This window comes from Canis lupus, chromosome 21, assembly GCF_048164855.1.
Source record: "Canis lupus baileyi chromosome 21, mCanLup2.hap1, whole genome shotgun sequence".
NCBI lineage: Eukaryota > Metazoa > Chordata > Mammalia > Carnivora > Canidae > Canis > Canis lupus.
Genome location: NC_132858.1, coordinates 2,146,731 through 2,174,220, shown reverse-complemented (window position 1 = coordinate 2,174,220; position 27,490 = coordinate 2,146,731). Strand labels below are relative to the sequence as shown.

Here is a 27,490-nt window from a genome sequence, read left to right as displayed (position 1 = left end):
CCAGGAGCCCGGCGGATGAAAGCCCGGAGCCTGCAGGGCCAGACCTGGTGACATTTTCTGCTGGACGTGCCTTACCATTTCCTGGGAGATGAGGCTCCAGGCTGCTTCTCAGGAGGCAGCAGGCAGGGGAAGTGATGCCCGCGCAGCACCCCTATCAGTGGCCCACATGCCAGGTGCACAAAGAAGTCCCTGGGTCCTCAGGACCCAGATCGGACCCCTCCCTGACCCCCCTCTGGCCAGCTTGCCTTGGCCACCTACCCCTGGGTGGCCAGCAGCCCTGCTAGGCTCAGCCACACCACCTCCCCAGCCTTTGCTGAGGCAGCTCTTTGACGAAAGCCAAGCTCGGTGGGTCCCCAGCACCCTCCCTTGCCAGCACCATTAATTCTCAAAAGAAAGTCAAACATTAGCCTGGGAAACAACTTATGCCTTATATAAGTCCCCCCAGGAAGGCAGAAGCAGAGCTTGTTGGCGCTGAGCTCCCCAACTACAGCAGCGACCAGACTGTGGGACAGTCAAAGGGCTTCAGCCACATTCCACCGCCAGCCCCAGCGGAGGGAGCCAGGCCCAACTACCAGGTAAGGAGAAATGGGGACGCCCCCCACAAGCCCCAGCCCCAATAGGCCCCCGAGAAGCCCCCAAGGTCAGGCCTTGCTTCCTTACTGCAACTGGCCAAGTCCCTTATGTGCTTTGGGACCTGCCTGGGCCCTTTCTGCTGCCCCAGCCTGGGGGACCCAGCCCCAGAGGACAGCCAAAAGCCAGGAGACTCCAGGCTTGGGGGAGACCTTTGCAGCAGGCTCTGCTGGGCTCCGCTAACACTGTGTGTTGGCTCAGGGGGAGCAGGGACCTCCCCACCTCCCCCCACCATCCGGCCCCTGTTGCCAATGTCCACGACCCTTGGTCCCAGCTGTGGGGCCTGCACCACCCCATGCATGCGGCATGTGTGACCAGCCTCTCTGAGCACATGCATCCTCACAGACACACACACACACACACACACACACACAGCACATACCCAACCTCGCACAGCTGCACCTTACACTCCAGCCTCAAGATACACATCACTGTAGACACACCCCTGTGCACACACATCCAAACACACCTGTGGCCCATGCCACTAAATGCCACTGGCTGTGTCTTCATGTATCTGCGTAAATCTACGGACACACGCACCCAAGCCCCTACCTGTGCACATTTATACACACACTGTTCTACACACTGGTGCTCACGCATACACCTGGCACACCATCCCACTGTGCTTCCACACCTATCCACAAACACCCACACAGGACCCACATGCCTACTTACTTCTCCCTGGCCAGGTGCCCTGCCTGCAGCTCTGGCTCATCCTGCCTAGTGCCATGGCCTTCTCTGAGCTCATGGACCGTGTGGGCAGCAATGGCCCCTTCCAGTTCCTGAACCTGGTCTTGCTAGGCCTCCCAATCCTCAACCTGGCCAACCACAACCTGCTGCAGATCTTCACAGCTACCACGCCTGCCCACCACTGCCACCCACCCCCCAACGCCTCCGAGGGGCTCTGGGTGCTTCCCAAGGACCAGAATGGGAAGCCTGAGATGTGCCTCCGTTTCATACATCTGCCCAATGCCAGCCTGCCCAACGACACCCAGGGGGCCACCGAGCCATGCCTGGATGGCTGGGTCTATGACCTCAGCACCACGAGCTCCATCGTGACTGAGGTATGCCCAAAGACACCCCTTCTTCCTCCACCCCCAGACGCACCCCCATACCCTGCCATGCTCGGGGGCAGGGGGACAGGCAGGGGGACAGGCTGGGCTCTAGTCTCTCGAGGACTGGGACTAGAGAGCAGGGCACTAGACAGGCCAAGAGGAAGGACTTGGTGCAGATGCAGACAAACCCGAAAGTTAGACTTCTTCACAGAGTTGCAAGCATTTCTTCAACACTGTGCCAGGCATGGTGCTAAGCGATAAGGATACAAAAATGCTCTGTCCCTGCCACCACAGGGTCCACAGCCCTGTGAGGGAACGTTAACTGATGAAAGTACCACATAAAGAAATGTAAAATTACAACGTCAAAGTCCTTAGGGCTGGGCACAGGGGTCCGGGGCAGGCCTGGGAGGATGCATCCCGAAGAAGTGACCCTCAGGCTGAGATAAGAATGTCTTTCAGGAGTTAGCCAGGGGGCACCTGAGTGGCTCCATCAATTTAGCATCTGCCATCGGCTCAGGTCATGATCCTGGAGTAATGGGATCCCTGCTCCCTGCTCAGCGAGGAGTCTGCTTCTCCCTCCTCATGCTGGTGTGCTCACTCACTCTCAATCTTTCTCTAACAAATAAATAAAATCTTTAAAAATTAAAAAAAAAAAAAGGAGTTAGCCAGGCAACAAGGAGAAAGAAGGAAATTCCATCCTGTCCCAAGATGGGAGGCTGTGCGGAGCAGGGATCAGACAGTGTACAAGGTGTGTGGAAAAGTGCCCGAGCAGACCCCCAAAACTCCCAGAGTTACTCAAGGGTTTACCTGCCATTCGTTCAGCCCTTTGCTGACTCTCTGATTCTTCCACCTGCCATCCCCAGGAATGACAGAGGCAAATGTGACCCTCGAACAAACTGTGACAGGCCAGTCAGGGGACCATGGTAGGAGGAGGGAGAGGAAATAGGAAAGGGCATTTATGGAGGATCTGCAAACTGCCAGGCACATTTTGGTGCTTTGTACACATTGTGATTCTCACCGTGATATTATCTCCTTTTATGCATCCAAAACTCAGAGAAGGGAAGTGAGAGTCCAGTATCACAGAGCAGGTCAGTTTTAGAACTGGGATTTGGGGCACTGGGTGGCTAGTCAGTGAAGCATCTGCCTTTGGCTCAGGTCATGATCCTGGGGTCCTGGGATGGAGCCCCCACATCAGTCTCCCTGCTCAGCAGGAAGTCTACTTCTCCTTTTGCCCCTACCCCCTGCTTGCATGCTCTCACTCTCTCTCCCTCAAATAAATGGATAAAATCTTAAAAAAAAAAAAAAAAAAAGGAACTAGGATTAAAGCAAACACCCACAAGAGGCACAGAGGGATACAGGCTTCTGGCCATTGAAAGGAGGAAGCAGGGAAGGGAGGAACCATGGGATTCCAGGAGGCTTCCCGGAGGGTAGGGCATCTAAGCAGGGAACAGAGGCCAGTGTTTTCATTGTCCCCTCAGGCCCCATGGGTCCCTCAGGGCAGTATGTTGCTTTTGCCTCATTAGGAGAGCTATATTTCAAAGAGCTTACCCTGTGCCAGTCCTGTGCCAGACAAGCTGCGTGCAGGGCTCTTGGAATCCCAGGAGGTGGCATATAGAGCCTTTCCCAGGATTACACATGCTTAGGACCTGGCAGAGGTAGGATTTGAATCCAAGATTATCTACGTTCCTAGTCTCTATACCTGTTTTTCGTGTGTTTAATAGATATTTATTCTTATATAAAGCATGTACTATGTGCCATGTACTGTTCTAAGCACTTTATAAATATTAACAATTTTAACCTTGCTGACAACACTATAAGGTAGTTGGTATCATAAGCTCAGTTTTCAGATGGGAGAATCGAAGCATGGAGGTTAAGGAGCCTGTTCAAGTTCACACCACTAATAAAGCGGCAGATTCGGGATCTGAACTCAGGTACCTGGCCCCAGAGTCATGCTCCTAACTATTACACTTGTTCTCATATCCCCTAGATTATATTTCCTCCCCGTCATAGCTACTTTTTCTCTCCAGTGCCAAGCTCAGTGCCCCAAAAGCATCAAACAAACATTTACTAACAACCACATGCATACTACTGAGGACACAGAGGCAAAGTCCACCGGCTCCCTGCCTGCCCTGCAGGAACTCACCTCTAATTTGGAGACAGAGCCACCCCTCCAGGACCACCGGCAGCTTCCTGAGGCAGGGATCCCCAGCAGTTAGAACAGTGACTGGCCCAGAGGAGGCACTCTGTGAAATAAGTATTTGTGGAATGAATGGATATGAGCTTTATACACTCAGAGTGCTCTGGGAGCCCAGAGTAGGAGCATCTAACCAGCCTGGAGGGGGATCCACGAAGGCCAGCTGGAATCAGCAACACTCCACTGGGTGTGACAAGGGAGAGAGTAAGCAGACAGGTTGAAGTGGGCAAGTGTGCCCCAGGCCAAAGCCACCGCATGGGGAGTCAAATGTGCAGGAGCAGGATGAGAACAAAACAGTCAGGATTTCAAGAGACAGGTGAAGGCTGGAGGGGCGAAGCCATGGGGTATGGAGGCCACCAGACATGGGGCTGGAGAAGAGGACCTGGCTTGGATGCTAAGGCCAGGGTGTTGCCTCTGTTCTGAGAAAACAGAGAGCCATTGAATGGTGTTGAGTAGGAGTGGTGCGTTCAGGTCACCCTCCAGGGATGGTCACTCTGCAGGACAGAGAGTGGCTTTGGAGAGTTCTAGTCCCAGGGCAGGGAGACCAGTTAGCAGGCTCCTACAGGGATCCAGGGAAAAGATAATAACTGGAAGGAACAGTGGGAATAGACACCAGAGTTTTCAGGAGTCAGAATCCATGGGACCTGGGGGGAGAATCAAAGATGCCTCAGTATCTATAAAGAAGTTCCCAGATGTATGGGTGACTTGCTGTACAGCTGGACCCTGGGAAATCAGAGAGAAGGAATGAAAGCTACCATCCATGTCCTCTAAACACTTGGAAGCTAGCCAGAGAGACAACTGTGCAAGAAGCAGTGACATAACAATCATCGCTACCACTTACTGCATACTTGCCCTGTGCCAGATGGCTCTAAGCACTTGGCCCATATTAATTCATTCAATCCTCACAACAACCCTGAGGTTAGCACCTTTCTTGTCCCATTTGTACAGATGAGGAAACCCTGGCCCATGGCACCACATTTCATAAATTATGGATCTAGGAGTTAAAGCCAGGCCATCAGGCTCCTTAAGACTGTGTAACCCCACCCACAAACAGTCAGTGTGAACGAGCACGCTGTGGCCACTGGAGGCTGTTGTTCACAGATCCACGTCCTCTGGTGGCAGCACTTCCTCCAGGACAGGGAAGGTGTCTCTCTAACCCATCTTTAAAATAAAATAAAAGATTCATTTATTTATTTTGAGAGAAAGAGAGAACATGAACAGGAGGAGCAGAGGGAGAAGGAGAGAGAATCTCAAGCAGACTCTGCACTGAGCACAGAGCCTGATGCAGGTCTTGATCTCATAACCCTGAGATCACGACCCTGAGATCACAATCCTGAGATCACAACCTGACCAGAAACCAAGAGTCGTGCGCTTAACCGACCACCACCCAGGTGCGCCTCCATCCCATCTTTCTCATCACTGGGCTAGGTGCATAGTAAAGTGCTCAGATTCTGCTGAATGAAGGCCTTGCCCTGTCAGATGCCGGAAGGAGGGATCCAGACATTGCTGACGGCTGGAAAGTGGCTTCCTCTTCAGGGTGAGCCTCAGGTTCCCAGGAGCCTGCCAAGAACAGAGGTTGCAGGTCTTGTACTTGGTCAAGCATCAATTCACATCTGTGCCAGTCAAGTTCCCAGATACCATTCTAGCACTCGGGGCCATGTGAATCTGCATTCCAACAAACGCAGGGTTTCACCAGTCCTCAGGGTACCCTTTTCTGGGTCAGCTGCTCATCAGGCCTGGGCCCCTGAACTCTCAGCTGTGAGAACCCATGGAAGAGGCCCCTAAACAGCCAGGAAAGTGTCAGTGGCCAGACCCAGCAAGGCACTGGTTACCAGCACAGTGATTTTTCTGTCTGTGGCTCCAACTGTGGCAAATTTGTGCTCCATCTGCGAGGGGTGGGGTGAGCAGGGTTTAGGTCCCCATGTGGCAGAGGTAAAACAATGGCTGGGCCTCACCTAGAGGTGGGTCTGTAGAGTGGAGGCAGGGTCTGAATATGCCAGCTGCAGTGCAGAGGGTGGTAATAAAGGTGCGTGGGATCTGGCAACCAGCTGAGGTCCAGGTGACCCTAGTTAGTGGAGGCAAGGGGCCACCCCCTAGAAGGACAATGTGTGATCATGAGCCAGGGTCAAGCAACAGAGTTCACTTCCTGACTCTGCCCTTTACTAGGAATGTCACGAGGCCAGAAGTCCTGGTTTCTTAATGACAGGAGACCATGCAAAGACAGCATTAGCACAGTGCATGGCCCCTGCAGAACATTCAGCTAACGTCAGCGGCCCCTGTGGCTGTTGTTGTCACTATTATGGTTAACAGACATGTCCTGAGATTCGAGGGGGCCCGTGGCTTGGCCACACTCCAGGGCTTCCACCTAGCCCTCCTCTCACAGGAGGGAATGGGAGTTGCAAGCTTGAGCACAGGTCCCAGCTCCACCCCCACAGCCAGTGACCTGGGGTGTTGGCTCCCCTTTCCACTTCAGTCCTCTCATCTGTAGAACAGGATAACAAGGGACTTCCTTCCGAAGGAGGCTCAGTTGGGAGGACCATGCAGGTGATGCGAGCGAGCACATCTAGGGTCCAGCCAGAGTGGAGGGAGTCTCCCCACCCCCCACCACACCCCACACCCCTGCCCTGATCCCCTAAGCTTTCCTGGCAGGGGCGACCACACATTCCTTTCTCTGAGTTCAGCAAAGACAAGGTTGGAATTTTTCAGAAAGAGCTTTACTAGGACATTAAGAGAAAACAAAGGCCTTTCTTTCAAGTCTGGAAAGTGTGGGGAGCATGGATTGTGGGCTCTAGGTTCCCTGGAGAGGAGCTGTAGCCCAGCGCTCCCACAGCACTGAATCTCAGCCCTGTGGATGCCTGCTCTGTCTGAGAGTCCAAAAACCCACCCTGCAGCTCCCCGAGGCCAGAGTGGGCCTCAATACACAGGCCCTCCCCACAGGACCGCTGCGATTCCTCTCGGGGCCTTGAGCTTTCCTGTTCTGTCTCCAGGGCCTGAAAGACTGGCAACATGACTAGAACAGGGAGGGACACAATGACAAGTGTAAAAGCAGAAAGGAATTCCTGACGCTGTCACGGAATCTAACGATAGCGTAACCGACTCAAACTGCAGACTCCATGTGGCCTAGCCTGGGCATTGAGTCAAAATCAAAGGAACATAAACCACATTCTCTACACCTTTAAGACTAATCAAGCCTTCAGCTATAGGTTTTCTTAACAAGGCCTACTCAGGAGTTCGGTACAGCTAACCATACAGAAGAATGCCTAAAATGTCTCTAGGTATCTTTCCCTCCCCACTCCCCGACCCCAAATTCCAGGATGCCTTTAAAAATCTCTCCAATTCTATTTCTGGTTCCCTCATGGCCACACTCTCCCATTCCCAATCCTCTTGCTATCACCACCTACCAAGCCCACAGGTCCTCCAAACATACGGGAATCACACAGTATATCTATTTCCTAGAATTTCCATAACAAAGTACAACAAGCAGGGTGGCTTAAACCAACAGAAACATATCACCTCATAGTTTTGGAAACAATAAGTCCAAAATTAAGATGTAACGATGCTCTCTCCCAAGGCTCTAAGGAGGAACCCTTTCTTGCCTCTTCCAGTTTCTGGGGGTTGTCCATGATCCTTGGCATTCCTTGGCTTATCCATGCATCACTCCAGTCTCTACCTCCATTGTCATATGATGTTCTATCTCTGTGTCTGTATCTTCTCTTCTGACAAGAACACCAGTCATATTGGGTTAAGGGCCCAGACCTACCCCAGGATGACCTCATCTTAACTAACTATATCTGCCACAATGCTATTTTCAAATAAGACCACATGCTAAGGGGTTACGACTTCAACCTGTCTTTTCAGGGGACACAATTTCACCCATAGCAGTTGCACATCCAAGATCTGAGCCCCATGGATCTGTGTTGATCTGCAGGGCAACCCTGGCCACATTTTTATCATCAGCTCTTATGATTTGTATTAGCCATGAAATCTCTGGGAACAACTAAGAGTATACATTTGAGATCCAAGATTTTTTTTAAGCTCTAACCACAAAGCCCTTCTTCTGAGCTTTAAACCCTCATTTTACCCTTCCCTAGTAGACCGTTGCCAAGGAAGCTTTTCGAGTCTGATTGTGATGTTTTTCCAGTCCTCCTTTCTAACACGTGGTTATAGATCCTACATATAAGCCTAGACACTCTCCATCCTGACATACAATCATTCTGGCAAAGCAAAACTGTCCTCCACATAGTATCTAGGATGTAGACCCTATGAATTCTCATTTAGACATCAGCATATCCTAACCATGAAGGTTTTCCATTTCTCTATTCTTTCTGTGGAATGCCCCCTTCAGCCACGGGGCATGATCCTGGAGACCCGGGATCGAGTCCCACGTCAGGCTCCCTGCATAGAACCTGCTTCTCCTTCTGCCTGTGTCTCTGCCTCTCTCTCTCTCTCTCTCTCTCTCTCTCTCTCTCTCACACACACACACACACACACACACACAAATAAATAAATAAATAAAATCTAAAAAAAAAACCGTATTTAATGAGTGCCTACTATGTAGCAGGCACTGTTCTAAGCAATGGAAGTATAGTAGTGAACAAAACAAACTAAACACTCTCCCCTCATCAAGATGATAACCTTGCAGGAGAAATAAACACACAAAAAGGAACTATATAATATGTCTCATGGTACAAATGCTATAAAGAAAAGAAAGTGGGGTGGAGGAATGTAGACTTCTGGGAGTTATAATTTTAAATAGAGTGGTCAAGAGAGTTCTCACTGAGAAGATAATGTCTGAGCAAAGATCTGAAGGAGGTGAAGGAGCAAGCCAAGTAGCTACCTAGGGAAAGAACTTTCCAGGCCAAGAAAACACCATATGCCAAGAGTCCGAGGTGCCTGACATGTTTAAGAGACAGCAAGAAGACCAACTACAGTGAAGTATGTGGGGAAATAGTAGTAGCAAATGAGAGCAGAAAGGTAACAGGGATAAATCTGGGAGCAGATTCTGCAGGAACTTATTGGCCACTATAAAGATTTGGGCATGTTTTAAACATGACTGAAAGCCTATCCTAAGAATTATATTTCCTGTAAATTGCTCATTTTTCAAGTAGAAACTGACTTGTGACAGTTATTCTAATGCGTACCTCACCACAAATAGCATGGTATGAACCAAGACCCAGCAGATGTGATCTCAGACAGTGGAGAAGGGCAACAGCCTTAAACTAACACAGATGGGTCTGACATTGACCCTCTCATGATCCAAACAGAATGATTTCTTAAAGCACTAAGTGACACAGAGGTTGGGGGGGAGGGGGGGAATCAAATTTCCATTTGCAATTTCTTGTGGCCTATCAGGATAGGCTATGTTGCCATAAAAGAGTCAACAATAATTCAATGGTTTGCAGGATACAGAAGTGGTTCTCTTCCTCGTGCAATAGATCTAAGGTGGGAATTTCAGGTCAATGGGCAGTTTTATCCATAGGGTTATTCAGGGACCCAGATTGACAGCAGCTTCGCCATATTTAATACATGGCTTCCAGAGTTGCTCTAGTTGTCACCATTCCCACCAAGAGGAAGGGAGAAAGCATTCAAGTCCAGACCATGGATTCTCTCTTAATAAAATGAGGTGGAAAGAAAAGCATTTCTTCCACTTACAATCCATTGTCAAGAACTATGTGGCCCCACTTATTACTGGGTCACCTGGGAAATGTACTGCTTATTTTGGAAGGGGGGAGGATGTGAGTGAATTTAGGTGGACAGTAGGTCTTTAGATTTTCCTAAAGGAGCTTCCCACAGCATACCACAAAGTACCGGAAGTCTCTCTAAACACTCTCTGGCATACTCCTCCTCACACCCCCTCACTTCCTCCTTCACTCTTTACCCTCCTGCATCACCATACACATACCATGCAGGCTCCCTTCTCAGCCAGAAGAGCCCACTGGGTTCACTGGCCATTCTGGGCCACCAGGAGACAGCCGGAAGACCTGGAGTCTTCATCCACTCCATCCCCCTCACTTCCAGCAGAGGAAAAGTGGAAAGAGCTCTCTGGGATGCATGGTTCTTCCCCCACACTGTTTCATTTCCAAAACATTCTTGCGAGGCATTTTCAGTGAATAAAATTCTCCAGTTCATTACACAAGTAGTTCAAGACAGCTGGACAAAGGGTGTATGTTGGGGATTAGCAGAGATTAGGCCAGACAGGTAGGCAGGGGCCAGAGCATGAGGGCTTTATAAATCTGTGCCAACAGAGCTTTCTCTTTACCCAAAGGGCAGGAGGAAGAAGCCAGGGAGTGCTTTAGGCAAGACAGGAACCTGACCTGAGTGGTGTTTTAGAAAGTCATGCAGGTTAGCAGAAGAAGCATGAATAGAAGGTACTGAAATCAAAGGCTGGGAGCCCTGTCTGAAGATCTCCACAGTCATCATTAGTGGGCCTCAGTCTCCTTATCTGTAGAATGGGGACGATGATGATAGTTATGCCCCAGCATTGTGGGTTGTTGTGGGGACTGAAGAGGTTAAAGCTTGGGAAGTGGTTCCTTACAGCAGTGCCGGGTGCCCTGTAGCCCTCCATGAAATCAGCCATTATTATTAACCTTGCACTAAGATAGTAGCAGTGGAAAGAGAAGAATCCAGATTCCAGAAATATTCAAAAGTTAGAAACTGGAAGATGGATTGATAGTGCCCTGGAGAGGGATGAGGCAAGGTGGGGTTCCCAGCCACTGAGATCGAGACCCCGTGAGGAGTGGGGCACAAGTCTCGTTGACTCTGAGGTGACCCTGAGACATCATCTAGTAGAATTTTCCAGAATGCAACTGACTCAACTGGTCTCAGGGCCAGAAGAGAGGTGGGGCTGAAAATATGGGTTGGAGTCTTCCTCACAAAGTAGAAATTGAAGCCATAGGAGCAGGTGATGTTTCCTCAGGAGAATGGATAAAAGAGAGGGAGACCCATAAAGAGCCCTAGGGAGAAAGGAGCCCATGGAGGAAGAGGAGGAGTGGTAAATAGGGAGAGGAAGATCTGGCAGAGGGAGAGTCAGCATCAGCAATGCCAAGGGCTGCCAGAAGGTCAGATTACAGAAGGTTCCAGGGGGCTCAGTGAAAAAGACCTCATAGGGGGCTCTGGAGAGCACAGTGTCAACAGCATGGTGCCAGGGGGGGTGGGGGGGTGGGGGCAGTGCAGAATTGAGAAATGATCAGGAGATGAGGCCGGGGTGACAGCAAGTAGAGCTTTTCATTCAAGAGATTCAGCTTTGAAGGGGAGGGAGAAATGAAGTGAATGTGGATGGAAGGTATTCCCAAGGAGGAGAGATTTGAGAGACAGAGACAGGGGATGTGGGATGGAGCAGCAGTGTTCCCCGTGGAGGAGAGAGAGACAATGTCCACAGCAGCAATGTGCACGATAGCCAAACTTTGGAAGGAGCCTCGATGTCCTTTGACAGATGAATGGATAAAGAAGACGTGGTCTGTGTATACAACGGAGTATTCCTCAGTCATCAGGAAAGACGAATACCCACCATTTGCTTCAACGTGGATGGAACTGGAGGGTATGATGCTGAGTGAAATAAGTCAATCGGAGAAGGACAATCATCATATGGTTTCACTCATACCAGGAATATAAGAAATAGTGAAAGGGATTGTAAGGGAAAGGAGGGGAACTGGGTGGGGAAAATTAGAGAGGGAGACAAATCACCAGAGACTTCTAACTCTGGGAAACAAACAAAGGGTTGTGGAAGGGATGGTGGCGGGGCAATGGGGTAACTAGGTGATGAGCACTGAGGAGGGCACTTGATGGGATGAGCACTGGGTGTTATACTATATGTTGGCAAATTGAATTTAAATTTTATTTTTTAGGGATGCCTGGGAGGCTCAGGAGGTTGAGTGTTGAGGTTGAGTGTCTGCCTTCGGCTCAGGATGTGATTCCAGGGTCCTGGGATTGAGTCCCACATCAGGCTCCCTGCGAGAAGCCTGCTTCTCCTTCTGCCTGTGTCTCTGCCTCTCTCTCTGTCTCTAATGAATAGATAAATAAAATATTTTAAATAAATAAATTTTATTTTTTTAATTTTAAAAATGTAAAAAAAAAAAAAAAGGAAAGAGAGATCTAGGCAGCCCCTGAATGTGACAGCTAAGCAGATCCTGCAAGCTCCTGACAGACCACACATGCTGGAGAGGAACTGTCAGTACACACTCAGGGTCAGGGACCCAAAGAGCCACAGGCAGACCCGAGGAGCCCGGGGTCTGGCTGTAAGCAGAACTGGCCTTGGGAGGAGGAGGCCAGGCTCAGGGAAGTCAGGAGACGGTGCTGGGGAAGGCGGCCCCTGGGGGGCACCGGCTGAGCATGGCTGGGAGGGTGGTCCAGATGGAGCCAGGCTGCCACTGCCTTTCTCCTGTGCAGTGGGACTTGGTGTGCAGCTCCAACAAACTGAAGGAGGTGGCCCAGTCTCTCTTCATGGCAGGCACACTGATCGGAGGGATCGTGCTGGGAGACCTGTCGGACAGGTGAGACCCTGGGGCCTCTGGAGCAGGGGCACAATCTATGAGGACATCCCACCTCACTCTGACCCCCCCATGCATGCCCAAAGAAGCAGAGAGCCAGGGGAGGCAGGAGGCACAGTCCCTGCCATGCGGCCTTGGGCAAGTCCCTTTCCCTTTCAGGGCACAGCCCTCTCTCTGCCCCAAAGCTCTGAGCTGGAATCTTCCTACCTCCTCAGACCCTGGGGAAAAGCCTCAAGATTTTCAGACGCAGTGTAGCGCCTATGTGGCAGTGGCAGTGGTGGTGGGGTGCACGGACTGTTTGGGGATAGGAAGGAAGTCCCTTGACCTCTGCTCAGGCCACTAAGCAGGGGGCAGGTGATCACTCATTAACTTGAACCTGTAACTGCAAACCTGTCAAAAAACATAGCAATTACCAGTGAGGCTCTGTCTAAAGAAGGAGTTTACATGCCCTGCCTACCCCCTTTGGGAGGTAGGGAGTCCAACTCTTTGCCCTGAGACCTGCAGAGTCACTGTCTCAGCTAGCTCACCGTGGCTAACCCCGTCTCTCCTCTCCTGTGAGTTCCAGGTTTGGCCGCAAGCCCGTCCTGACCTGTAGCTACCTGCTGTTGGCAGCCAGCGGCTCAAGTGCAGCCTTCAGCCCCAGCCTCTCCGTCTACATGGTCTTCCGCTTCCTGTGTGGCTGGAGCATCTCAGGGATTGTCCTGAGCACTGCGATCTTGAGTGAGCCACAGGGGGAGGGGGCGTGGGAAGATGAGTTGGAAGGGGGGCATCCAGCCCGAAACCAAGGGCCTGGCCCAACACAGGTTCCCTGTGACTTTGGTCACGTAAGATGCTGCCCCTCTCAGGATCTCAGAGGCCCTCTCTGAGCGTAAGAACAACAGGAAGCATAATAGCAGCAGCTATCAATACGGAGGACCCTACCCCGGGCCTCACGGTCTACCGGGTACAGGATCCCATTCAGTCCACACACACAAGGAGGTGACACTGTTGTCCTCATTTTATAGACACGGACATTGAAGCCTAACAAGGGAAGTCGTTTGCCTCTAGTGAGGCAGTCAAGAGCGTGGGTTTGAGTAGGGGTGGGGGGCACCTGGCTGGCTGAGTCGGTAGATCATGTGACTCGATCTCAGGATTGTGAGTTCGAGCCCCATGTTGGGTATAGAGATTACTTAAAAATAATTTTTTAAGTCTTTTTAAAAAAAAAAAAGAGTGTGGGCTTAGAAGTCAGAGAGACCTAAGTTTGAGTCCCACCTTCTTGAGTTTTATTCATAGCATTGGTATGGGGGCAATGAGCCCTTACGATCGGCGTCAGATCAAGTAGCTGTTGTGGGGTGGGCAGGAGCGGGTGTTCCTTCATGGGAAGGTTGCCCAGGGCCCAGCACGATCTTAATCTGGTCCTTGGGCTCCTCCTGCAGATGTCGAATGCGTGTCCATCCAGACGCGGGCCATCATGTCAACTTTAATGGGTTACTTCTATACCGCAGGCCAGTTCCTTCTGCCTGGCCTGGCCTATGCCATCCCCCAGTGGCGCTGGCTACAGTTAACCGTGTCCATTCCCTTCTTCGCCTTCTTCCTGTTGTCCTGGTATGTGGCCCTCTCCTCTTCATCTCCCTCCTTATGCCCGCTGGGGCCAAACAGGGGGAGCCCATGTCTGACCAGGCTGGCTGACTCTATCCCAGGACACCTCTGTTCCAGAGTCGGGAAGGGCATTCCAGAAAGGAGGAATTAATACACAAAGGTATGCTGCAGGAGCAAGTGTCTGGGGGGCGGTCAGTGGAGGAAGGGGCTGAGTTGAAATACAGGGTATGGGGCCAGACTGTAGAGAACACAGAAAGCCAAGGAGCCTCAACTTCATGTGGAGGGACAGAGAATGCCTCTGAATGTGTCTGTGTTGCGGGAAGGCCTGATCAAGCTTGTTTGTGACACAAGGACAGACCCATGTGGGTGGGGATGAAAGAGAGAAGGGACATGTCTGTGAAGGTAAGAGGAACCTCAGGAACGAGTCTGAGAGGCATTTTGAAAGACAAATCCACAGAGTTTGGTGACTTCTAAATTTGAAATATAAAGGAATGGAAAACCCAAGCCTGGGAATCTAGGAAAATCAAGGTGTCTTGGTGTGTCAGAGACCCCAAATAGGTCAAGAGCTCACTATCATCACCTCAGACCTAAGGCATGTTGAAAACAGGACCTGAATCCCCAAAATATAATTTGTTTTTTGTTTGTTGGTTTGTTTGTTTGTTTGTTTGTTTGTTTGTTAAACAGGCTCCATGCTGGGCATGGAGCCCAATGTGGAGCTTGAATCCATGACCCTGAGATCAAGATCTGAGCTGAGACCAGGAGTCGGACATTTAACCGACTCAGAGTGACCCTTTACTGAGCACTTACTATGTGCAAGGCCCTTTCCTAGGCATCAACCTAGGTCATCCCAATCCTCATGGCATCTCTGTATGAAGGAGGCATTATTGTCTCACTTTACAGATGAGGGAACGGAAGGAAGCTCAGATAAGTGAAGCTACCCACCCCCACCCCCTGCCCTGTGCCAGGTTTGCACATAAAGACACAGAACTGGGATGGGCCTTTATTTGAAAATGAGAATAGAATCATCTAGAGGGGGATGGACAATCTTGTGGAAAGAGAGGTGGTCGGAGGGTCCAGGGTAGAGCCAGGGAATGTTCACAGCCAGGGATGGGAGCAGACAAAGAACAGAGAGTATTGAGGGCAAAGTAAGGGCAGATGGTCAACAGGGTACGGTCCAGAATTTAGGCCCCTTCCCCCTGTGACTTGGGTCAAGCCTCACCTACTCTGAGCCTCAAGATCTTCCTAGGCAAAATGAAGACAATAATGCCCATCACCCAGGTTATGTTTGCCTGGTCTGCAGGAAGGCTCCTTAATCAGAAGAATCTGTTACTATCTGCGGGGAGAGGAGGTCAGATTCCAGGCCCTGGCTGTGGTGTGTGGGAGGAACTCACTGTCGACCTTGCCTAAGCAGAAATGAGACCACAAGGCCAGCAGGATAGCTTTGAACCTAGGAGGCCACCACTGTCACTGTCGGCTGGGCTTGTGGTTTGAGGCTAGATGATCAATGCCTACTCCCCCAGGCCCTCCCTGGAGTCAAGTCCTGGATGCCGGTGGAGGCCACAGACATAACTGACCCCACTCAGACCAGACTTTTTTAAAACATCAATCCTTTGTACCACCCCCACACACACATCCACCTCCTCTACTCCTCTTAGCCTAATGACACTCGGGGTCTGCTCAGGGTGAACCAACCCCAAAAGTATAGCCTAAAGGTGGGGAAAGTGACATCGGCTGCCCACTCACCAATCCCAGGACCTTATGCTGTGCTTGTACTCTAGCAGAACTGGTCTTCTGCCTCAAACCCATTCCCTAAGCCACAATCCCTACTCCAAGCCACCTTCTCAAGCTGCCGCAGGGCTGCAGCCCTGCCCCTTCTTCACCCTGGGATGCAGCCCAAGGAAGGCTGGGGAGGTGAATGTACTGGATCCTCCAGCTGTCTAGCCTCGAACATGCCGTCCCTTCCCCAGGATGCACCTGCCTTGGCCGAGGCCCAAGTCTCCTAGCTAAGGAAGACACCCAAGGATAACAAGTGGCCCAGGTAGGGGGCAGAGGAAGAGCTCTTCTGGAAGGGGAAAGAAGAGAATGATAGAATTTGTGCTGGCTGCAGGCAGTCCAGGTGCAAAGCTTGGCCACGTTTAAATTCCATGAAATCTGCAGTAAAACAGCTCGGGTTTCTGGACCTCCTACCCCTCAGTCCTTCCGGCCCCTCAAACAAGGTTCTGGCAGGGGGCAAGTCACTGTGACTTGATTCTGGCACCCAGGTGGATACCAGAGTCCATACGCTGGATGGTCGTGTCTGGAAAATTCTCAAAGGCCCTGAAAATACTCCGGCGGGTGGCTACCCTCAATGGCAAGAAGGAAGAAGGAGAGAAACTGCGCATGGAGGTAGGAGCAGAGAGGGATTATAGTCTGGAGCAGGAGCCCTCCTCTTGCCTCTGCTTCCCTGCTCATAAGCCAACATCATAGCCAATGCCCCAAGCAAAGTCCTCCAGAGACACCAGGCCTGCACCTCCCTCTCCCCTCCCTCCTGCCCACCAGCTGATCACTAATGACACTCCTCTCCTCTGCCGAAAGGAGCTCAAATTCAGCATGCAGAAGGAGATCTCCTTGGCCAAGGCCAAGTATAGTGTCGCTGACCTGTTCCGGACACCCAACCTGCGCCGTGTGACCTTCTGTCTTTCCCTGGCCTGGTAACCACCCACCCCTCCCTGCCCACACCCTAGCACCTCTGCCAAACAGGGGTGATGAACAAGGCTTCTGGCAGGTTCACCTAAGGGGAAGGCCTAGGGCATCTGCAAAGAGGAGTCAAGAGATCTCCTCCCTGGGCTGCCCCAGCCCAACCCCAATCCTGGAAATAAATCTTCTGTGTCCTCGCCACACACTAGGCTCCGGCCATCAGGGTCTGCTTCCATGTTGGGTCTTGCCCACAAGGCAAATGTTCCAGACTCCATCACAGCTCACATCCCTATGGCAATTTCCCCATTCCATGCCTCTCTGTCATTGTCTCCACTGGTCCAGTTCTGCCCTAGGGGATCCCACAGAGCAAGGCTGGCCCTCAGAGCTGGAAGACAGAAATCATGCTTCTCCTGAGTCTTCTCTTCTGCCTGACGTTCTACAGCTCCTACATAGCCCTTTCTGTAACCAGGTTCTGAGACGCTCCTCTATCCCTACATGAATAGGGTCCAATTTGTCCAGGGACTTCAAAAGGCATCTCTCAGTTTTGAGAGGGAAAGGGGAGGCAACTAACCCATATGCACAGCTTGACTCTCTCCCCTCTCCCACTCTAGATGTTAAACTATTACCCAACCAAGAGAGATCATTTACTACCTCCTTTGGCCTCCCAGAGTCCCGCCAGTCCTGATATTCTCAGGAGTCAATTATGTGGCATCTTTGCCACCACAGCCTAGACCATACCCACATCAGACATAACCAATGAATCCCAGCACTGAGCCCAGACACAATCTCAAAGAGCTCAGAACAACTCTCCAGCAGCCCCTACCAATTAGCTGCAGTTGGGATAAGAAATGAAACTGTTCGTCATCCTGGTGACCATTGACCAGTATGGGGAGAGACCAGTTCAGCTGCAGATGCCAATCAATCCCTCTCTTCCCCTCAGGTTTTCCACCGGTTTTGCCTACTACAGTTTGGCTATGGGTGTGGAAGAATTTGGAGTGAACCTTTACTTCCTCCAGCTCATCTTTGGTGGGGTCGACATTCCGGCCAAGTTCATCGCCGTCCTCTCTATAAACCATCTGGGCCGACACATCACCCAGTCCTGTGCTCTCCTCCTGGCAGGAGGGTCCATCTTGGCTCTCATCTTTGTGCCCTCGGGTGAGAAGCCAGGGCTAGGCCAGAACCCTCTGAAAGAGGCCCGATGCTTCCGTGGACATCACAGGTTACCACAGGCTGGGACCCCAATTCTGCTGCCTGTGCCCCTAATTATCTGTGTTACCTTGAGCAGGTCCCTGGGCTCTCTGGGGCTCATATCGCCCATCTAGAAAATAACTCAGTTGGCTAAATGATATCAAAGCTCCTTTCCAGATCTGACTCAGACTGGGCAAAGTATGGTGGTGTCTGGCTAGTGGGATTGGATTGCTCAGGGATTGGGCATGGCCTGGTGACATGGCTACAGAAAAGCTGGTGTGAGAAAAACACAGAGCTAAGTGCTCAGGGAAGACCCCACAACCTACTCTACCATGACCTTGGAAAAGCCACTTTTATATAGATGCTTGTGTGTTGATATACCCGTATCCTTCCAAAGGAACTTGAGCTATTTTAGGACAAGCATATATACAACAAAATATGAGAGTAGGGAACCAGAGCCAGGGAAAAACACAACTGCAGCAGGACAGCCTGCAAATCACTAGAAATAGCAGAGGGACTATTACTCAGCTTTAAATTTAGATCTGAGCTTTCCAGCAGCCAAAGCAAAAAGGGAGACAGAGTCCGCTAAGGAGTGAGAACACTCAGGTGCTCCTGAGCCCAAGGTCCATCGCATTTTCTTCCCTCTGCAGATTTGCCAACCCTGAGGACAGCCCTGGCTGTGTTTGGGAAGGGCTGCCTGTCCAGCTCCTTCAGCTGCCTCTTCCTCTACACGAGCGAGCTATACCCCACCGTCATCCGGTAGGTGCTGGACTCGGGGCCGGCCCAGCCAAAGGATGCAGGGTCAGGTGGGATTGTGGCATCCTCCTGCTCCTGCCCAGGGGTCCCAGAGCTGCCCTTTAAGAATCATACACAGGCTGCCAACCCCTGCTCTGGACTCTCCCAAGGCAAACAGGTATGGGCATAAGCAACTTGTGGACTCGTGTAGGAAGCATGGCGGCCCCACTGGTGAAAATCACAGCAGACTTTCAGCCCTTCATCCCTAATGTTTTATTTGGGACCATCACCCTCCTTGGAGGCAGTGCCACCCTGTTCCTGCCTGAGACCCTCAATCGGCCCTTGCCAGAGACTATCGAAGACATAGAGACCTGGTCAGTCCCTTGCCTCTGGTCCCTCTGGAACTCCTCACTGGGGAAGTAGGTCCAGACCCAGGACTTTTCCTGAGATCTCTTTCCCTAGGTCCTGGCAGACGAAGAAACCAAAGCAGGAACCAGAAGCAAAAGAAGCATCCCAGAGGATCCCTCTGCATCCTTGTGGACCAGGCCCGGACCCCTGCTGAGGGCAACAGAGCCCCCTTTCTCTGCCCTCCAGAAACAAATCCTAGCCAGGTCCTCGCCTGCCTCTGGGCTCTGAGGGCACCTTGGGGGCCGCTGAGCAGGTCCATGCTCCAGTTCAAAGGTTCCACCATAGGCCTTTCTATACCTTACCCTTGTCCTCTTCATCCCTCAGCCCAGGCCTTGCCATAGCCCTTCCCCACTGGCCGCCTTTGTCCCACCCTCCTTCCCCAGGGGTTCCCCCTGGACTCCTTGACTCAGTCCTAACAAAGACAGCTTCTCCTTCTTGCTCCCCACCCTTTTCTTCAATGGGAGGGTTCAATAAATGACAATGAACTCAAGCCATAATGCTCAGGAATGGGGGTGGCACAGAGATGGGGACAGGCCACCATGCAGACGTGTGCACTGCAAATCCATCCACCAGTGCTGTGTGTAACACGCAGGTGTGGGCACACAGGTACATACAAGCTGGGCTGATGTGAACCTGTGTGCACATGTGTGAGTGCCCTAGGTGCATATACACCAAGCCTGCTCAGGCTGCAACCACAACATACCACAAGTGGATCACTTAAACAACAAACATTTCTTCCTCCCAGTTCTGGACGTGGGAAATTCAAGATCAAGATGCTAGCAGACTCAGTTCCTAGTAGGAGCCCTCTTCCTGCCTTGCAGATGGCCACCTTCTCATTGTGTCCTCACTTGGTGGGAAGAGCAAGAGAGAAGCAAGGTTTCTGCTGTCTCTTCTTCTGAGAAAACTAATTCCACATGACACCTCACCCTCATGACCTCCTCTATGCCCAGTTACCTTCCAAAGGCCCTACCTCCAATGACCATCACACTGGAAGTTAGAGCACCAACATATAAATTTAGGGGAGGATGCAATATAGTCCATAGCAAGTCTTATGGTTGGAAATACCCTGTGGGCACATACATGTCCCAGTGTGTGTGAACAGAGGTCAGAACAAGCCCAGAGCAACTGCAGACAGAACCCTGGGCCTCTCTGGTCCCAATCCAGTGGCTCCCCCAGGTCTCTGATCTACATCCCAGGCCCATGCCACTGGATAGCTCTGTGTCCCATTTAAGCAAGAAAACTTCAGTCAAAGCCAAAGGCTGCCAATGGCACCCCATGTTCCCCAAGTTCCTTCCAATCCCGGCAGAGAGTCAGTCTCTCACTGGGACTCTGCATCCAGCCCCTTGGGAAGGCAGCCTCTGCTTTCCCCCACAGGGCTCCACCCATTCACTCTCTCCTGGCTCTTTCTCATCACCAATCAAATAAGCTCCAGCCTCTCCTATCTTAATAAAAACCAACCAAACCCACCAGCCTTCCTTGGGGCCATATCTCCCACTAGGGGCTACACTGTCTTCCTCCCCTTCTCAGCTAAACTTTGTACAAGAGCTGTGTCTCTCCCTGGCTTGCACCTTGGAACCTTGTACCTCTTCAGACTGCACTCCCCCGCTTCCCTGAGGGCTGTCGCAGATGGTACTCAGCACCCCCAGTGCTGAACCCACTGGTCATTTTCATCCTGCTTGTCACTTGGCCTTGCAACAGACTCAGATCCTTTTGGCTGTGCCCTCTTTCCCTGGTTTCTGAGGTGCTCTGTGCAGGCAGGTCCCTCCCATACTGTGGCTTCTCCTTCAGAGTCTCCTTGAGGGCTTCCTGTAAATGCTACCAAATACTGCTTGGCCTGTTCTGCCCCCACCCTTCCTCAAGGGTCAACATCCTCAGAACCTGCTAACTGAACAATTCTATGACCTCTGGTCATGGCTGACTGGACCCGATGGCCCTCCTGATCCCATCATTCATAATGTGTTCCTTCTTGGGCTGGGGATCTGAGTTATGGAGGTTCTGGTCCATCCCTTGGCCCTTGTCCTGGGAAGGCAAGTTAGCATGACGGTGGGCCAGCCAGATGTAAGTAGATCAGAGAAAGCCGTTTGAAGAGAAAGAAAAAAGCAAATGCACAGAGAAAAGGATACCAAGAGACACAGGGTCCCAGATGAAAAGACTCAGTGAGGGGTGCCTGGGTGGCTCAGTAGGTTAAGCGTCTGCCTTTGGCTCAGGTCATGATTCCAGGGTCCTGGAATCAAGCCCCACATCAGACTCCCTGCTCAACAGTGGTGGGAGGGTCTGCTTCTCTCTCTCCCTCTGCCCCTCCTCCCTGCTTGTGTGCTCTTTCTCTGTCAAATATATACATAAAATCTTAAAAAAAAAAAAAAAGACTCGGTGAGACTATCACAATTCTTTTTTTCTAAGATTTTATTTTTTTTATTTGACAGAGAGAGAGCGAGCAAGAGCAGGGAGGAGAGGAAGAGGGAGAAGCAGACGCCCCACTGAGTAGGGAGCCCTACGTGGAGCTCAATCCCAGGACCCCAAGATCATGACCTGAACCGAAGGCAGATGCTAACCGACTAAGCCACCCAGGCACCCCTCTATTCACATTGACTCTTAATGGATTCCAGGTCCCAGGTCCTCCTTGGACCTGGATATATGTTCTGACCCTGAGTTCGAGAAAAAATCCTGCATTCTCTAAACAGCTTTTTATTTTGTTTCAGTTAAACTCAAGGGTTTCCAAACCAAACAATTCCAAAAGCAGCTCCTCTCCCTCTATCATTTTAACACTGATGTTCCCCAGACTTCTTTCCTAAGACCCCTTCCTCGAACATTCTTTACCAGCCCTGTCCAGAAGAAATGTAATGCAAGCCACTTATGTCATTTAAAACTCCTAGCAGCCATTTCTTAAAAAGAGGTCAAATTAATTTTAAGTATGTATATATGACAATAACAATATATTTTATTTAACCCAAAATACCCATATTACCATTTCAACATGTAATCAATACAAAAGTTATCGATAAAGATATTTTACAGCCTTTAATTCATATTAAGTCTTCAGAATCTGGTGTGTATTTGACCCTAATAGCATATGTCAGTTCAGACTGGCTCAGTTCACATGCTCAGCAACAGCCAGCGGCCACCGTATCAGACAACTCAGAAACACTCCAGGGCTGCGACTGTCAGCCACAGAGTTCGCTATTCTCAAATCTGTATTTAGATTTGAAAGACAGCTTAATAAAAATGAAAGAGATCATAATCCACCCCTGCTTCAACTTTTCAGTGAATTCCCAGTGGGATGAAATCTATACTCCGTTACAAGGCCAGTCCCGCTCAGGCCCCAACCTGCCTTGATGGCTTCAGTTTTAACACCCTCTGCTTTGCAACCTGAAATCTAGCCTCATTCTACTTTTGTCCGTTCCCAGACTGCACGAACCTAGCCTAACCTCTGCCCTTCATCCATACTCAGCACTTGACATCTCCCCATCCTCCCCCACTGCACTTGGCATGGGGTCAGCTAGCCATGGGGCCACCAGGGCCTCCCCTTGGCTTGACTGGGTCTCCACCTGAGGGCAGAAGAATTGGGCTCAGTGAGGAACACAGTCCCGCTGCCCCATGCCCCGTCTTTCAGCTGTCCAGAATTCAGGGTGGCTCCCAGGATGTCTTGGCCATAATCATTCCCGGGCTGTTCCAGGGTGTTTATTGTGAAGACACACAGAAAGGGAAGATGCCCAGGAAAGCACTTCCCAGTTACATGGTCAGGCCTCCTGATGAACTAGGATGCCAGTCAGGATGTACATGGCCCATTCCTCTTGCCATTCCCAAATCCCCAGTCTGGATTCCACCTGTTGTCCACCTCTACTTTCCTCTACAGCTACGGCTCCTCCTGCAGGAGGCTACTCCTCCGTGTTCTCAGTCCCTGAGGTCAGCCTTCAATGGGCTCAGTGAATCGTCATCCAATATGGAGCACCTCTCTTGGGCAGAATCCTCATGCTGAGCCACCTCATTGGTTACTCCCCTCATGTCCAGCCTTTAAATGGCAGTTTGGGATGCATTTCTAATTTCTGCACCATTCATTATTAGCCAGGGTAGTCATGCCATGAGACATAAAACTCACAATTTAGGGGCACATGGGTGGCTCAGTAGGTGATCCAGGGGCCCTGGGACCAAGCCCCACATCGGGGTCTCTGCTCAGGGGGGAGCCTGCTCCTCCCTCTCACTCTGCTCACCACTCATGCTTGCTCTCTCTTTCTCTCTTTTAAAATCTTTTTTTAAAAAAACAACTCACAATTTGGCTCCTTGCTCAGCATGTTGCTATGTGCCTGGCAGGCACTTGGAGTTTGCCAGACATCTCTCCAAGCCAATCATTTCAAACTCACACTTAGGACTTGTGATCTGAACAAGAATATTTTCTCTGACCTGTAAGTTATTTACTTGAAGTCTCATGAAACAATCAAAATCAAAATCACATGTAGTCATGCACTTTAAATCCCATTTATTTAACTGAATAAAATTAAGGTTTTTTAATTTTTATTTTAGTGTTTGAGAGAGAGAATATGTGTGAACATGAGCAGGAGGAAGGGCAGAGGGACATGCAGACTCGCCGCTGAGTGGGGAGTCCCATGCGGGGCTCAGTCCCAGGACCTTGGGATCATAACCAGAGCTGAAGGCAGATATCTAACCAACTGAGCCACCCAGATGTCCCCAGAATAAAATTATACAAAATCTGGATGTCTCAGAAAATCTGAGATGTGTGATGGCTGCTGGCATGGTAAAGAAAAAAAAAAAAAGGCAGTGGAATCAAGGGGGCCCAGTTCTAGATTTGCTTGCTGTATGATCAAGGACAAACCCCTTGCCTACTCTGTGCCTTGGCCTCCTTATCTGTACAATGAGAAGTTTTCATCTGAGTAATAGCATTCAGCTCTGATGGTATGTGGTTCTGTGGCTCTTGGCCAATCAGAAGTCCCGGATTTGACCCCTTCTTGGTGAGCATGGCCAGAACTGAAGTCCACATTCCAGTCAGTCCAGGGAGTCCAACTCTGAGTATTTAATGACTCAGAATGTCCCTAAAGGATAGTTCTTATTCTGCAAATCATTCGCTATGGGAGCAATTCCACCCAGAAATTCTCCATAAGCTGGGAGGCTGGTGGGAAGTCTCCTTGCTAGCTACATGATCCCAGAAGCCAACGACAATTGAGTCCCTGGAGTCTCCAGTTGAGCCTTTTCTAGGCTCAGACTGGCTTAGAGCTGGTCAGGCACTAGGGAGGGGGCTCTTCGCAAAGGCAGGGTCGGGTTCAGAAAGGGAGGGTGTTTATAGGGGCCACCATCTCCCCCACTGCCCTCAATACTCGTCCCACTCCCCCATGAGGGCACCAAGTCCTGGCAGGAGATTGGCCCTAGAGCCCCCAAGCTGTTTGTCCAGCTGTCCTCACATCCCCAGGCCACAAGGCTCTTATATACCTTGGCCTGGAGAATGTTGTCAGGCATCTGGACACCCACTGGGTCCCAGCCCAGAACCAACACTGGGTGGAGGGAGGGAGGCTGGGCTGAATTATATCCCTCTCTGGGCCTCCCTATTCTCTTCTGCACATAATGAGACTGGATGAGCCCTAAGACCTCCTTAGCTGGGGGTTCCACACCTTTAAAGCAACAGGAAACAACCTGGCTTTGAAGTTAGACAGAATAGCCTAAGACTTCACATACCCCAGCTCCTCAACAGACAGTAAATGTCCTCCCAACTTAATACGCAAAAGTGTAGTTTGTGTAAACTGCACAATGATAGCAGGGCATCTTGAGTCCTTATAGAAGAATCAGAAATCAAACTGCTTCCCCTCAACAATAAGACTTCAAGATTTATGCGTAGAAGAGAGGAGACAAGCCTTCTCCCTTCTTGGCCTCTTGCATCAGCTAATTCATACCGGACCTGGCTACCTCCCATAAAACTCCAGAACCCCAACCATCCATGCTGTTCAGACATCTGCCAAAGTATGTGGTGAAGTGGGGTGGGCAGACAGTCAATAGAAGGCAGATAACAGGGAGGCACAGCCAGAGACCCCAACAGAAACACACCAGAAGAAGAGCCTGGCATAGAACCTCAAACCAACAGTCGAGTTAGAACGTGGTGGAGAATAGTGTTGGCCTGGACACAGGAAGATCCAGGTCCCGATTTGGCTCCTTTAGTGGCAAAACTGGCTACGTATGCCTAGAAATGGCTGCCATGCTCCAGGGCCCAGACTACTCTGCTGTACTCCAGTAGAACATGGAGGAGTTCTCCTCTTCACCTTTCAAACATTTTCCCTACTCAAATAAGAGCATGGGCATTCTCAGAAATATTTTGGTAGGAGTCATTTGTATGATTGGAATATCCTTAGCCAAGCGGGTATGGGATGGATAGCTTCAAAATAAGTCTGAGACATCTTTTAGGGTAGGGTTTTCCAAACTTAGCACTATTGACATTTGGGGTCCAGAAAATTTTTGATTATGGGGAGCTGCCCTATGCATTATAGGATGTTTAGCAGAATCCCTGGATTCTACCCACTGCATGCCCGTAGTGCTACCATCCCCAATCATCTGATGAGATCTGATTGGTTGGATCATGAGTTGGGAATACCAATAGAGCACATCATAACTCCTTGCTTTTATTTAATTTTTTTTAAGTAGGTTCCTCACCCTGTGTAGAGCCCAATGTGGGGCTTAACTTCCTGACTCTGAGATCAAGACCTGATCTGAGATCAAGATACTTAATGGACTGAGCCACACAGGTACCCCAACATCTTCTTGCTTTTAATTTGCATAGTGCATAGTATATAAAACGTGGATTCTGGACTCAGTTTACTTGGATCTAAATCCAACCAAAAATGTCTCCAGACATTGCCAAATGTCTCCTGGAAGGGGGAGGGGTAGAGGTGGAAGGAGTTGGAGGGAATCACCTCCAGTAGAAAATCACTGTTCTAGAGTAAGATGTGTTTAGGCCTATTTTCTCTCTAAAATCAATATAATAGTCTCACCTTTTTACCAGAAACAAATAATAAGAACAGTTCATACTCACCAAGATCCAGGGCAGTAGGTACTTTAAGATCTTTACTTAAAGTATTCACTCATTTAACCCTCAATAATCCAATGAGGCAGACACGACTACTATACCCATCTTGCAAACAAGAATACTGAGAAATATAGGACTTTAGCAACTTGCCCTGTCTATGCAAACAGCAAATGTGGAATGAGGATTTAGATCCAAGTAAACTGACTCCAGAGTCTGTGTTTTATATACTACGCACTATGAAAACTAAAAGCAAGAAGTTGTTGGAGTGCCCATGTGCCTCAGTCCTTTAAGCATCTTGATCTCAGCCCAGGTCTTTTTTTGTTTTTAAGATTTAAGACTCATGAGAGAGAGAGAGAGGCAGAGACATAGGCAGAGGGAGAAGCAGGCTCCATGTAGGGGGCCTGATGTGGGACTCGATCCTGGACCCCAGGATCACTCCCTGAGCCGAAGGCAGATGCTTTACCGCTGAGCCACCCAGGTGTCCCATCAGCTCAGGTCTTGATCTTAGTGTCATGAGTTCAAGCCCCACGTTGGGCTCTGCACTGGGTGAGGAGCCTACTAAAAAAAAAAAAAACAGTTTAAAATTAAATTAAAGCAAGAGGTTGTGATGTGCTCTATTGGCATTCCCAACCCATGATCCAATCAATCAGATCTTACAGAAGCCCATCCGATCAAAACACAGCACTGCCCTGATCTTGAGTGATCAGAGCTCAGGAGCCAAACCGTTGGAGGAAATCAAGCGATTGTCTTAGAGTTGTGGCTACAAATAAAATAAGCTCATGCTCACTGAAAAAAAAAATAAAAACAAAAATATGGACAGAGTCAACAAGACAAAGGGACATTTTTGAATCAGAATAAGCCAGAAGGTAAAAGCTGACACACCAGGAGACTCAATCTGCATCATGTGTGATACGGGTTCTTAGATCGCACTCCTTCACAAGTAGCCTCTGACCTCTTTCATTTCATTTCTTCCAACTGAACAAAGCTGTGGTCCCATAAGATATGAACTGTCCCCAGGGAGACCAGAGACCGAGGTTGCTAATTTTAGCAAATAAGAATACAAGATGCCCAGTTAAATCTGAATTTCAGATCACTGAATACTTTTTTAGTATAAGTATGTCCCATGTAATATTAGGGATATACTTCTACTATAATAAAATGTTATTTATTACTTATTATTTATTTGTTGCTCTGATACTGGGAGTTCTGTATTTTCTCTCACAACCATTCCCAGAGACAGACTGCTTGGATTCTGTCCACTCAAAAGGACAGAAGTCCCTCAAGAGGCCACCACACTTCCCAGAGCACAGGCTTCTCACTACAAGGAAGTCAATAAGGCCCCACCTGCCCCCTCCCACCCCCAGATGCCCTCCCAGGACATCCCCTCTCACCACCCCCACTCCAGCCCATTCTCCTGCCCTTTATACCCACTTGGAGAATTTCCACTGACACAAGGATACTCAGAGGGTTAATCCTTCTGATACCAAGTCACACTTTAACTCATTCCCTCCAGGCCAAG

At 50.1% G+C, this 27,490-nt stretch overlaps 1 protein-coding gene and 1 long non-coding RNA gene across 9 annotated transcripts in view; one reads left to right on the top strand and one right to left on the bottom strand.

Annotated features, from left to right (window-relative positions):
- Window positions 1–27,490, bottom strand: part of LOC140612317 (uncharacterized) — a 74,675-nt gene that overhangs the window by 5,719 nt on the left and 41,466 nt on the right. For 3 of the 7 annotated variants that reach the window (XR_012013594.1, XR_012013590.1, XR_012013592.1), the window contains exon 3: window positions 3,829–3,928. The exons of 2 other annotated variants lie outside the window; for them this stretch is intronic. This is a non-coding gene — a long non-coding RNA (uncharacterized lncRNA). Of the gene's footprint in view, window positions 1–3,828; window positions 5,440–27,490 lie in introns of all 7 variants that reach the window. 2 more of the 7 variants (XR_012013596.1, XR_012013593.1) reach the window with 1 other exon arrangement.
- Window positions 356–19,440, top strand: SLC22A8 (solute carrier family 22 member 8). 2 transcript variants are annotated; one of them, XM_072789571.1, is made up of 11 exons: window positions 376–575; window positions 1,320–1,694; window positions 12,265–12,368; window positions 12,931–13,085; window positions 13,781–13,949; window positions 16,205–16,328; window positions 16,518–16,633; window positions 17,560–17,774; window positions 18,458–18,566; window positions 18,713–18,916; window positions 19,005–19,440. In XM_072789571.1, exons 1-11 carry the CDS (start codon window positions 423–425, stop codon window positions 19,102–19,104), a joined length of 1,824 nt encoding a protein of 607 aa, XP_072645672.1. In that variant the 5' UTR covers window positions 376–422; the 3' UTR covers window positions 19,105–19,440. The 2 variants fall into 2 exon arrangements, with proteins under 2 accessions (XP_072645673.1, XP_072645672.1); XM_072789572.1 differs by lacking the exon at window positions 1,320–1,694 and having other exon boundaries at window positions 356–575.